Source organism: Diabrotica virgifera, chromosome 4 (genome assembly GCF_917563875.1).
Source record: "Diabrotica virgifera virgifera chromosome 4, PGI_DIABVI_V3a".
Taxonomy (NCBI): domain Eukaryota; kingdom Metazoa; phylum Arthropoda; class Insecta; order Coleoptera; family Chrysomelidae; genus Diabrotica; species Diabrotica virgifera.
In genome coordinates, this window is record NC_065446.1 from 111816511 (window position 1) to 111830774 (window position 14264).

General features: G+C 32.9%; 1 protein-coding gene across 1 annotated transcript in view; it reads right to left on the reverse strand.

The window, feature by feature from the left end:
• The window catches only part of LOC114335348 (serine protease snake), a 102869-nt gene that overhangs the window by 22825 nt on the left and 65780 nt on the right, over positions 1-14264 (reverse strand). The window contains exons 2-4 of the mRNA XM_028285576.2: positions 13889-14158; positions 7259-7413; positions 4513-4616 (exon numbers count right to left, since the gene is read on the reverse strand). Coding sequence (XP_028141377.1) covers positions 4513-4616; positions 7259-7413; positions 13889-14158 — 529 coding nt within the window. The remainder of the gene's footprint in view (positions 1-4512; positions 4617-7258; positions 7414-13888; positions 14159-14264) is intronic.

A 14264-nucleotide genomic window follows, 5' to 3' on the forward strand; every position in this document is an offset into this window, starting at 1 on the left:
TGGACCAATGAACTCGGTTCCTCTTATAAATTAACCACAATAATAAAGTAACCACAAGACTATAATGTGATTTCGCTCCGTATAATATAACTTTTATTCTACGAAATTATATTTAGTTTTATAGGGTAAACGACTCGGAGACTGGAGTAGTGCGGCCGTCGCGTCCTGCGTGAAATTATCTAAAAACAACATTTCAAACGAGGGGAACTACATTTAAAAACGAGTGGATGACGGAGTGTCTTTTAAATTCTGTACATGAAAAACATAGATTGTAATGTTGTTCTGAAGCTATTTCCTTATGGCATTTTTGGAATAAATTATTCTAAATTGAAAATTAGCCGCAATTTAACTAAAAAATGATTTTATTAACGTTTCGACGCCCAAATCGGATGTCAAAACGTTAATAAAATAATTTTTTAGTTAAGGCTATGGGTACATAATTCGCCAAATATTTTACGGCTATCCCTACCTTTTCTGTCTTTACATGGCAAATTACGTGTAGTAAAATTCGCACTGGTATAGATATGTACATATTACTAGAATGTCATTATACTTGACAATGTCATAACTAGCTTAAAGAGATGTCTTTTGAATATTCTTGGATAACTGTTATTTTTTTATAATTGCAAATTATTAACTCAGTTAATAAATGTGATAATTTTTTCACTAGCTATGTATTCAGTGATTGTAATAATTTACCTGCAGCTACAACAAAAACTAATACTCAATCGAGAAAAGAGGAAAAGTGTTAAAGTGATTTTTTAATAATATATTGTTACTATGGAACGCTTACAATTTTGAACATCTTTCACAACAAAATACTTGGATCACAGAATATATCTTGATGTATTTTCTGCTTCTATCTTCCATAAATAATACACAATATAAAACTTTATATAAAGTTCACCTCTTAAGTCAATTATTTATCAAATACACTATATATCAATATTATTTAATCAACAACTAAAAATATTCCCGATTCATGTCAAATAATTATTATTTAAAATTGTCACTGATTGTCAGTGTCTGACTGACAATATTCTATTCGACTAAGTGCGTTGTATGACAAAGATAGATTTGGAAAATATTACCACGGACATTGTGTTAATTTTTTTCGAGTCCTGAAAAAACCAATAAATATTTTTGAAAAATCTAAACGCAGAATGAAAGACTGAATTATTACCGAGGGCCGAAAGTCCCTTAGAATAAATAAAAATTTTATTTTGAATGAGATATTTGAAATTAAAAATAACATTAAATTTTCTCTTAGTTTTTCACCCCTGTAACTTATTAAAATAAACATTATAGAAGTTCTCAGGGACTTTTGGCCCTCGCTAATAACGTAATCTTTCATTCTGCGTTTAAAATTTTTAAAAATACTTATTAGTTTTCTCAGGATTCGAAAAAAATGAACCCCCATTTGAATAGCATTGCAGCTGAAAAAACGTACCGATCCTCTTAAATTGTGGCTTATTTTCCATTTAGAATAGTTTATTACATATATTGTATGAGCTAATCAGATGAGCTAATCCAAGATCCCACAAATAACTTAGTAGAAAAACGATTATAAAAACAAATTAAGACTTTTAATTAAAAACATAAGAAATTATAACTGACAAAATAGATATTGCAAATGAATTAAAAACGTACCGATCCTCTTAAATTGTGGCTTATTTTCCATTTTGAATAGTTTATTACATATATTGTATGAGCTAATCAGATGAGCTAATCCAAGATCCCACAAATAACTTACTAGAACAACGATTATAAAAACAAATTAAGACTTTTAATTAAAAACGTAAGAAATTATAACTGACAAAATAGATATTGCAAATGAATTTAATACGCATTACAGTGCATTAGAACAAAAGTATGGACAAAAAATACCCATTTGTTATGATACATCGTAATGATACATATCAGACATCGTATCATGTACCGACCTCAGCCACAAAGTGTAAATAAAACTAATATACCAAACAACACAGCAAAATATTTTCGTGCGACTCAATTCTTATTGTGTGAAAAGAACAAGTGCGTCAAAACTACCGCACGAGAAAACCCTCGCACGTTCAAAATTCTGATAATGTGAAACAGCACTAACAGTCCGTAGCATCGGTATGGCGTTTATTCTTACAATTATGGCTTTTTGTTTCATCCCTATTGGTTTGAATTTAATTATCTTAATTTAATCCCCCCATTTTCAATTCTATCTACAGTTGCGTCATTCTTGATCTTAAAAATTTTCTGTAAAAAAACTATTTTTAAATATTTATTTAGTATGCCGTTTAATATTACAGCGATGACTTTTATTTTCATCCCTACTGGTCCGAATTTCATTATCTTGATTTGGTCCTCCCATTTTCAACCACAGTTGCGTCATTATTCATCTGAAACAAGGTCTAAAATGGTGCGTATCCAATAACGACGAAACTACCCTGTAGTGGCTCAGCAAATAGTTTTTTAAACTACTCAAACTACACAGTATTTTAAAAGTTAATTACGCAATAAACAGGAATTGACAACATTTGCAGTTACGTCATTCTTGTTCCGGACCGGCGATATGGATTTTTAATACAGGAAAGTTTGTTAAGGAGGGCCCGAAAAAAATCTATCCTTAGAAAAACTCGAAATCGTCAGACTAAGATCAGGTAAGTTAAGTACATGCAGCAGTGTATATTTCAAAAATCTGACAATTTGAGCGGGGCGTAAGGAAATGGGCAAGTCACAAAGATGATATCGAACCATAGATATAATAACACGTAGACTAGGCCAGCTCCGAAAAATAGCGCAACGCTGAGCAGTTCGGGTCGGTGGTCTATCTATCTCTCTCTACCGGCGCGGCGCTTAGCTTTCTCTCTCTCTAGCATATGATGACCGCCGACTCTGTGTTTGTGTCGTTCCATTACTCCCACCTCTTGGTAGATACGCTCACACTCGCACGATAGACAAAGATAGCTAGACCACTAATATTTTAACCAATAGGCGGCGAGGTTCCAAATGCATATACGGAATGTTGTTCGGTCCCAAATTCATATACGGAATGTTAAATATTCGTACACCGAAAAAGATAAGTTTTTTTTAGAGTCTGTTAAAAGGAGATTGATTTTAAAATACTTGTTACTGTAGTTTTAAATAAAAATAAAACAATTATAGTATTTGGAATGTTATTTAGTGCGAAATTCATAAACGGTGTGGTATAGATTTGAGAGATATATTTCTTTATTTGACTAAGGTTTCGCTTTCTCAGAATTTTTAATGACCTGCACGTGTTGTTAAGTATGTTGAGATCTGTTTCAGCTATTCAATTCAATTCTGTTGAAGTTTAGGGCTGTGTGCTATCAGGCGAAAATAAATGTTAACTTGCTTATAACGTTTGCGGTTGTGTTTTAAATATGATTTTTTTTTTATAAAATATTGTGTATTTTCATAATGGATCTGCCAAAAAGTTTTAAATACATTGTAATCAATTAAAATAAGTACCGAGTCGACATTAGAAATGAAGAAGACATGAATAAATGGTTAAATGAATACAAAAGTGTATTCGCTTCATAATGACCATCATTAAAATGCTCGTTGCATAATATACTATTAAAAACCAGTCTCATTTTAACTGGCTTTAATAAAATATCGTCTTTTTATCGTCTTTTTGTTCTGCGAATATTTAACATACCGTATATGAATTTTGAACCAAATAACATTCGAAATACTATAATTGCTTTATTTTTATTTAATAATACAGTAACAAGTATTTTAAAATCAATCTCCTTTTAAAAGACTCGAAAAAAACTTATCTTTTTCTTTTATTCCGTATATGAATTTGGGACCGAATAACATTCCGTATATGCATTTGGAACCTCGCCGCCTATTGGTTAAAATATTAGCGCGTGCTGCAACGAACCAATAGAAAACTCCTAGGTTCCAAATACATATACGGAATGTTTAGATGCCCACCGTACATGATATTGGCGTTACACCCCGATGCACTGAGTTGCATATCCCTAGCCTGGTATATTGTTAACGTGTCTCTGTATCAAACACGACCACCCACGGAGGTGGAGTGGGGCTTACTTTAAAATCCTTAATCGGAGCCCTCATTTTTAATTTCAGATTTTGACTCCTTACGTAAAAATAAATAACTTTTGAAATTGAAAACGGTTATTCATTTTTGATAAATAACCTTTATTCGAAATATTTTTTGGAATCATGGATAGATCGTGCTATAATCGGAAAAACCGATAGTTGAAAATGGAAAAATTAAATTAAAAATGGAAAGTCTTCACTAAAATGGAAAACTTAATTTAACTTTTTTTCGTTTTGGGACCTAATCTTCACAACCCAATAGGTCCCCATAACGCTCGAGTAACTGCAAATTTAGCATACTATAAGTAATTGTGATCTTCAAATAGTATTTCAACGGCAAGTATTTATGGTATAAACTACAATTTTAGGCGAGTCTCATGAAATTTTTCCAAAAATGAAATTACTGAAATGAGCTATTTTTATACTTACTTGCCACCGCGCAAGCAATGAGCAGCAGTTAAAATGAAATTCTCACTAATTAATGTACCTCCACAGTCCCAACTTGTATCAGGAGAGCCATAACCAATTTGGATCTAAAATAAATATAGAGAAAATAAGTATTACGACTACAGTAAATAGTTGATAAATTGTTTTCATTAAAAAAATAATAGAAAAATCATTAGCGTACACTTTTCTATACAATTTGGTGTTAATATAACTGAGGAAAGCAATGGGAAAAACATAATAAGCCCTACAGATACATAAAAAACCAACATGTGACTATTCTTCTTCGGGACAGAAGAAGTGATCTAGAAATGAGCGACCAATTCTTACAACCTCCTGGTCATTGTCGATCATTTCTTACGGAAAGAAGAAAGAGATCAAGCGATCAGTGGACACTTATTACAATCCTCTGTTCATTGTCAATCACTTCTTTTACTTCTTCAGCTACCCAAGGTTCTCACAGGACAACTACATACTCGATATCGGAGAACCAGATGTCATGATTACCAAAGTGGTCCAGAACGACCTTATGTCGACCATACTTTTGTGATCTAAAGCAAAGAGGGAGTGAAAAAAAATTCTTAAACTTTCTAAAAATTAGAAGACGATATTACAATAAATTGTCAACTTATGAATAATATTAGTTATCAAGACACAATAGGTAGGTACTGCTGACATAAAGTACAGAAGGACTTCAGAGAATAATGGATAATGTAGAAACATGCAGAGGAGGACATTGATAATTAATTATAAATGAAAATTTTTGCTTCTTCAAATGTCGTTATCATTTCAAAAGTTAATAATTATTAAGAGCACTTCCATACTTTCGAGACTACAACACTGGGTAGATAGATAGACAATGTAAATTATGGGTAGGTAAAGAATAAACTTTATTTTACAGGATTACATTGTTTGGTCCCTGTTTAGGATTGTGGTCCTCTTCAGGGTATGTGGTGTAGGGAGCAAAAGCAAACACTCCGAAAAAGCGCTGGGGCAAAGTGACTGGGTGGCCTGCAGGGTGCTAGACGGTGTTTTCCAGCTGACCGTTAGAAACCAGAGATGAGAATGTGGATTGGAAGATGGTGTTCTTTCCAGAGATGACATATGTGTGTACTGTCCATGCTTTGCCCTCGGTGACCGTCCCTAGAAACCATTGTACACTGGACAGACAAGCCTGCAGTCTTCGTCGGCGGTCAGGAGGTGGTTTTGGGCATTGCATAGTCAGTAAGCGTTCAAGTGTGAGAAAATAGTTGCGGCTATTTCTCGGGGCGAACAGGTATAACTGGGTACGGAATGGGACGTTTCATCGCCGCCGGTTCATCGCCAGTCCATTTCATCGCCGTCATATCTCGCATTTCCTAGAATTCCTAATTAATACTAAAAATAAATAATAATTGTAACTGTCGAAAATTCGGAATTATATCAGATAGCGATTAATTGACTGGCGATGAATCGGCCGGCATCGGCATCGAACTGGCGGCATCGAAACGGCGGCGATGAAACGTCCTAGACCCAACTGGGTAGATGGTTATTGGTGATATTTAAACACTGCCAAGAATGAACGAATGATTTTCTTAAATTTTGCCTGTCAGCGCAGAGAGAGGATCGAGAAGGTAGTCGGAAAGAAAGAGATGGATGGACGCCGGAATTGACAACAGATCTAGTTTACTTCTCCAATTAAGACAATATTCTATCTTATCTCTTTTATTTTTTAAAATATGTGCTCAGGAGAGCTGATTATATGGGCACTAGAAGAAATCAATGAAGGCATATCAATTAATAGAACACTAGTGAATAATCTCAGATATGTAGAAGACACAATACTCCTTGCGGAGAGCAGAGAAGGTCTGCAAATTTTGGACGACGAAAAATCTACGTTAAAGAAAAATCTTTAGAGAAAGTACCAACATACAATTCTTTGGGATGTGAGCTAAGACTGCAGCCTTGAAATAAAATGAGGCACTGAGATGGTCAGAAGCGCTTTCAACAAGATAAAAACAGTATTATCCAATGGAAAACTAAGAATAGAAATGAGAACTAGAGTGGTTAGATGCTATGTGTTCTCTGTCCTTTTATATGGAGTTGAAGCCTGGATAATTACGGACGCAAATGAAAAAATATTTACCAGCTTTGTGATGAGGTGTTATCAAAGAATGTCGAAAATATCATGGACACAACTTGTAACAAACACGAAAACATAGAGAAAGTTGAAAAAAGAAAAAGAAATACTCAACACTATGAAGGAAAGAAAACTACTTATATCACAAAATAAGGAATGAAACTTATGAGTTGATGCTATTGTTTATACAAGGGAATGTAGAAGGAAAACAGAACAGGGGAGATAGCGCGCATCGTGGATGAAAAATTTAAAGCAGTTGAATGGACAAACAACAATAGAAGTTACAGAATCTCTACAGACAGGGAAAAATGAATATGATGATAGCTAATGTTCTTAAAGGATGACATGAAGAATAAAGATAACAAAATTTTCAGTAGCATTGCTCCGCGTCAAGTTGTCGTGCCGATTGAATTATTTTCAAAGTCGTTTCCACTTTTGAGAAACTTTATGACATATAAGGTAATTATTCTTTTAGAAAAATTCACAAAGTAGATAAAATAGATAAAATTGAAATACATTTTCGAACAAATCTATAACTAAAGGGATTCTTTGGTCTTCTGGACCAACCTTCCCTGAATATAATATTTAAAGTATAGTGTTTAAAATCATTACCATATGCGGGAATTCTTTTCGTCCTGCTTTAGTTCCACCTACAATCAGAGGTTGCGTAGAAATTGGACAGTCCAATATTTTTGAAAATGTTGTTATTACTGACAATGTAGGACTCTCAATCTTCTCATATGCATATTGAGAATATACTTGACACACTAAAATATAAAAATAATAATATAGTTCATTTCTCAATGCTAGATGCGTCTTTAACAGCAAATATCACAGCAACAATTCATGTACAAATAAGGCAAATCATTATGGCAGTTCCAACAGAACTCTAGAATGCTCTAGAATGCGTTCTGGTCTGCACCAAACAGCTGAAGAGCAATAATTCGGACATTGGCTCATGGCTGAGCAGAATTCATTTTGGTCGTATTTTTTGACCATTGGCCGAAATCTGTTAGATTCTAACACATAGACATAGTATACACTATACACTATATGTATGAGGTTTGATTACAATTGCTCTCTATCTCTTCTATTTTGGTTTTATCAGATGCTTCTTCTATTTGACCATATTTCTGATGGGTATGTTATTCTTTGGATCTAAGACCTAAGATCGCCTCTACATGGCGATCCTGCCAGGACGGACGATATGGCACACGAAGAAGGAGGATATCATTATCCAGCCTCAAAAGCCCACTGCTGAACATAGGCCTCCTCCTCTTGTTTCCAACCCCGTCTATCTTGGCCACTGCTATCCACTTTTTCTTTAGCCTTCTTAAAGTCATCAATCCACCTTGTAGGCGCTCGACCGATACTTCTCTTGTCTTCTATTGGTCTCCATTCCACTAACCTCTGTCCATCGCTCATCTGTCATTCTGGCTATGTGTTCTACTCATCTTCACTTTAGTCTGGCTATCCTTTAGATGACGTCAGTCACTTTTATTCACAAGGATATATACTCACCGGCACAAAATTCCGCAACCCAAAATTTTTTATTAAGTTTGACAATTTATAGCTTTATTATTTGTACCCCGATTTTCCAGATTCGTACATCGGTTTGTAGGTAAATATATTGATGTCGTTTGTTATTATTCCGGTAACAAATTTTTTTTGCTTAGATTGCATTATACAGCGATGAATGGAAGCGTTGTATTTTCTCCCAACTTTAAAAAAATATGTGAAAAAATTAGAAAGCCGTTTTTGTTTCTTACTCCTTTACTATAATCCTGTAGGTATTCTTAAGATTTTCTTTTTTGAATTATCCGAATATCTCTTGTAATAGGGTAGTCAATGAGGGTATGTGGCTCCGAATTCCATCCTACTATATCGATTTACGTGATATTGTCACAGTAAGTAGGGAATAGCCCAAGAAACAAAGTCTACCCTATGCCGATGTGTTCTTTTGTCTTGGGGGCGGTTCCCACCCCTTCTCGTAGGTGGAAATTTTTTTGCTTAAATAACTACGGAAGTTGCCAGAAAACCTAATACTAAGCAAAAACTGCTCTATAATTTTTTTTCGAAAACTCAATACTTTTTGCGTTATTCGTGGTTGAAAATTGGCAATTTTCATTGAAACATAACACCTTTTTGAAACGGTTTTTTGCGAATACCTTAAAAACTGTGCATCTAACTAAAAAATATATATAAAACATTTTTGTAGCTTATAAAATAACAAAGAGATTCTTTCTTTTATGAATCTTCTAGTTATAACACAAAAAGGTATATGGTAAGTGAAAAAACTTGTTTTCTTGGTGCATGCTCAAATCAGTGTATTTAACTTGAAATAACAGAGAAACGGTCGATTTTAGGTGCATAATGCTACCAATAACTTTTGTTGTGCTTGAAAAGACCTATAAATTAAGCAATATTAAATGTCGATTACATTCAAACTATTCGAGATAAACTGTAAAAAATTTGATGACTAACGTATTTTAAGAAAATAAATGAGAAGTATGTTTAACCCCTCATCCACAAGAATTTAAATGCAACCTTTTTTCTTCTACAATACATTTTACTATACAGTTCATCTAATTTCCTTACCGTTGCACTTCATAATCTACGCCAGAGATCTAAGTTGACATAGTTGCCAAAGTATAAAAAAATCCTAAATCCATTTTAAATCAAATATATCACATAATTATTGTAAACGTGGATTATACAAAAAAAAATTAATATTCAATGTAAATAAGTAAAAACTTAAGATATAGATAACAAGAATTAAGTTATAATCTTTTAAGATTTGCAGTGCAAGCCTTTTTACACTGCATTGTTAATAATTAAAAAACCGCTCCGAACTCTTGCTATGAAGCCGGTAGGTTTTTTTTTATATGTCTACAATAACAACTAAAAAGGTAGTCAGATACCTCGATTATTCCAAGTCGTCATAAAATTAGGTGAAATTTATATTTTTTAGTAGAGGATGTTTTTATAGTAAAGTAAATAATAAAAACAGTAAATATAATAAAACAGATACTTATAGTAAAGAATATAAACAAATATGAAGTGTCATCACCGCAACTGTCAAATAAATGTTACCAATTTATTCTAAAATGTCACCTTCGTTCGATTACTGTTACAGTGTGATTCGAGTAAATATGCTTCATAAAAACGCTTTATAATCCATTGACACAAATTAAATGAAACATATTATTGTGTATTTCTTTAGGTTAACATTAATAGAAATCTTCAAATATTATTTCTACGCGTATATAATAAAATATGTCTAGTGGCTGTAATTCCACTGTATTCGGCAACGTGTTTCTAAAAAGAACACACCTACCGCCTAAATATTTCGTGTTGGTATCATGCGACGTCACAGGCTATGACGCGGATGACGTGCAACGGTTAGTAAATTAGATGAAGTATAGTGTTCTTTTTATGTTCAAAAAGTTAGGCGGATTTTAAATTAATGGTTTTTGAAAAAAAATAAGATCAAATTATTGAGCGCGTTTTTAACCCCTTCGTGCCGCACCGTCATTCGGCAAATCGACTCCTATATACGGATTCAAGCGATTACCGATCGGTTAAAATACAGCATCACACTACAACTAATTAAAAATAATAACACTAATGTTAGAAATAAATTTATTTTTATTAAATTTGTTATTCTACGTAGTATGTGAGTTAACTTAAATTTTATCCATAAAATACCATTTAAAAAAATTATTAAAAAGATAAACAAGATAATTCGGATGGAATTCCATAAATTATCTTGTACTTGATATCGTCCCAGTCTCCTAATCTGGGTAATTCCATCCGAATTATCTTGCAAGGGATAGTAAGGGTGGTAAGATAAGTTGTAAACAGTAGCACAGTAACTTCACCTTCCACACAATCCCATCAGTCAAACATCCAAACAACCTTATCACCAATCAAATTAACTAAATCTAATCTCCTTCTGGACATCACCCACTTTGAGGAGTGGTTTCCCCACTTTTAGATTTGAATAAGGTAATTTGGACGGAACAAAAATACCTGAAATAAGATAAAGATAGTGGTACCGCCTTATGGCGTACGAAAACTCATGATGCACCCGTGTGCATCACCGTACTGAACGGACAGACAAACATGATGCACAAGGGTGCATCACCGTACCGAAGGGGTTAAATTTTCTTAAAAATCTTTCTCTTTCTCCATGTAACTCGAAAATGATAAGAGATGCCAAAAAAAGATGCCATAAAAAAATGTAGCTTTCTTCTAGATAAACATTTTGATTTTATTTTTATAAAAGTATCTTTTATAATTTTTCAGTTACATGGAGAAAAAGGAAGATTTTTAAGAAAATTTAAATATGCGCTCTATAATTTGATTATATTTTTTTCAAAAACCATTCATTTTAAACCCGCTCAACTTTTTGAACATAAAAATAACACTGTAGTAAAATGTATTGTAGAAGAAAAAGAATGTGTGTGTACTTTGTACGCACGTAAGAAGTTATACTTCTATTATATGATTGTATGATTATAAACGAAATTAATATACTTTTTATTTATATTTTATTTAAATATTAAACTAATTTATACTTACTACTTCTCAAATACTTTTATTAAAACAGTGCCAAAAATTAAAATAATAAAAGAATAAAACACACACAAACGCATTAAAAATGCCACAAATGATTTCTGAACATTAATTGTTGGAAAATTTTTTAACTAAATACGTATTTGCTGAGAATAAAATTATATAATAAATATACTTACAATCATAAAATGTATAAAAAAAAATAATAAAAGTTTCTATTGGGATTCGAACCGACTTACCAGCGCGGCTGGTATTGGCGTTGTATTGGGGTTCACTCGCATTAAACGCTTCGCCACGAAGACAGTGTGCCATTATGTGCGAAGATCGACTAATTAACGGATTAAACTTTTGACATTTTTGAATTATGTAAATCAAATTATTTTGATTTTGAATTGAAATGATTTAGAATTGAAAAAATACAACAAAACATAGAGTAAGAAAACTATAGGTAGGTGCCTATGATACATTTACAATTATTACGTACCTGTTGCTTTAAAAACTATTTAAAAATCACTACAATTATAAACTTATTTGTTTCTGTCCTCACAACAATAAAACTAATATATTATACATTTATTTACCTTCATATTGAACAATTATTTATTATTGACAGATCATTTCAACACCCAATCAGAGCCCGTATAACGACTAATAAATTTCGCAATCACTTGCATCGTGCAAAGTGGATATGTTCAAATATCATAACAAAATTTGATCAACTATTTTTAAAACACTTACCAGTGTAAGATTCTTTAGCTTTGAATAAGCGAGATCGTAGATCGTCCCAGTTGATTGTTGTTATCCACAGTTCTCTACGCCTTCGAGTTAATAGGTTTTTTATCAGTAATTTTGCAGCACTCATACTAGTCACAGTTTAATGGGCTTTCACATTGGCATGCAACAATCATCTCTTCTATGTTAATGTTAATAAATCCAAAAATATAATATAAAAACTATTTAAAAAGGCAGTATAACCATTAACTAACTTTTTGTTTGTTGTTTCTCTTCCTACAAATTTTAAAACGCAACAACCTTACATAACCAAACCACAGTCCCACAGCTGTGCCACAGCTGCCATATTGGATAATTTTTGTCATGTCATTTGAACATTCAATCAGAACAAAGTTGTAATGCGACTGCGCCGGGATCAAAGGTTTTAATCTCGAATAGTTTGAATGTAATCGACATTTAATATTGCTTAATTTATAGGTCTTTTCAAGCACAACAAAAGTTATTGGTAGCATTATACACCTAAAATCGACCGTTTCTCTGTTATTTCAAGTTAAATACACTGATTTGAGCATGCACAAAGAAAACAAGTTTTTTCACTTACCATATACCTTTTTGTGTTATAACTAGAAGATTCATAAAAGAAAGAATCTCTTTGTTATTTTATAAGCTACAAAAATGTTTTATATATATTTTTTAGTTAGATGCACAGTTTTTAAGGTATTCGCAAAAAACCGTTTCAAAAGGTGTTAAGTTTCAATGAAAATGGCCAATTTTCAACCAGGAATAACGCAAAAAGTATTGAGTTTTCGAAAAAAAATTATAGAGCAGTTTTTGCTTAGAATTAGGTTCTCTAGCAACTTCCGTAGTTGTTTAACCAAAAAATTTTCCACCCCCGAGAAGGGGTGGGAACCGCCCCGAAGACAAAAGCACACATTGGCATAGGGTAGACATTGAATAGGGAGATATTTTCAGGCTATTCCTAAAATTTCAATAAAATCTATGCAGTAGGATAGAATTCGGAGGTAATAACCTGTTCTTGCTCGCATTGACTGCCCTAAATGCAAAGGGAGTATGTAGAAAAATCAGCCCCCCAATTTGTGTACATAACTTTTTAAAGTTAGGAGAAAATACAACGCTTCCATTCACACCCGTATAATACCATCTAAGCAAAAAATTCTTATTACCGGAATAATAAAAATCGATATCAATACATGTACCTACAAACTGATGCAAGAATCTTGAAAATCGGAGTACAAATAATAAGATATAAATTGTCAAACTTAAGAGGAAACAGTAGCGATCAACAGGTAGCGAAAACGAGTTCCAAGATTGCGGCTGTAATTTTGAATATTTTTTCGAGATATTTGGCACACGTATTCGTAATATAATAAAGAATGGCGGTACAGAGCCCAATTTGAAAAATATATTAATATGTGGAAATTACTCTGTAATTAAATATAATATTAAAAAAACGAGCCTGTACCGCCATTAAGAAGAACAAAATATACACTTTCTTCAAATAAACTTTTTTATCCGATGCCTAGATTTTGTGTCATTTTGGAACTACTAAAATTTTTTATTTCATTACTAGTTCCAAAATGACACAAAATCTAGGCATCGGATAAAAAAGTTTATTTGAAGAAAGTGTATTTTTTTGTTCTTCTTAATGGCGATAGAGGCTCGTTTTTTTAATATTGTATTTAATTACAGAGTAATTTCCACATATTAATATATTTTTTAAATTGGGCTCTGTACCGCCAGTCTTTATTATATTACGAATACGTGTGCCAAATATCTCGAAAAAATATTCAAAATTACAGCCGCAATCTTGGAACGAGTTTTTGCTACCTGTTGATCGCTACTGTTTCCTCTTAATTAAAAATTTTGGGTGACGAGATTTTGTGCCGATGAGTGTATTAAAATTATACTTACTTGCATTGGCCTTATCACCTGGCTGATTACCAACTCGGTTTGGTGTCGGAGTTATAACTTGTGGAGGAGGTCGGGTTATAATTGGCGGTTCTCTAATGATAGGTGTTGGTTGTCTCGGTGGTACACAACACACTATAACTTGTGTTACGTCATATCCACAAATATCCGTTGGATATATGCCCTTCTTAATGTTATCTTTGGCGCTTTGGCAGTTCGTGAGATATTTGCATACTCCTAGCGACCCTTGTTCTGTGAAGCATTCATCATCCACTGAAATAAAAGATGAATAATAATAATGGTTGTAAAATGCATTATATAGTTATACAGGGTGTCCAGAAACTCTACCGACCAACGAAGACAGGAGATTCCTCAGATA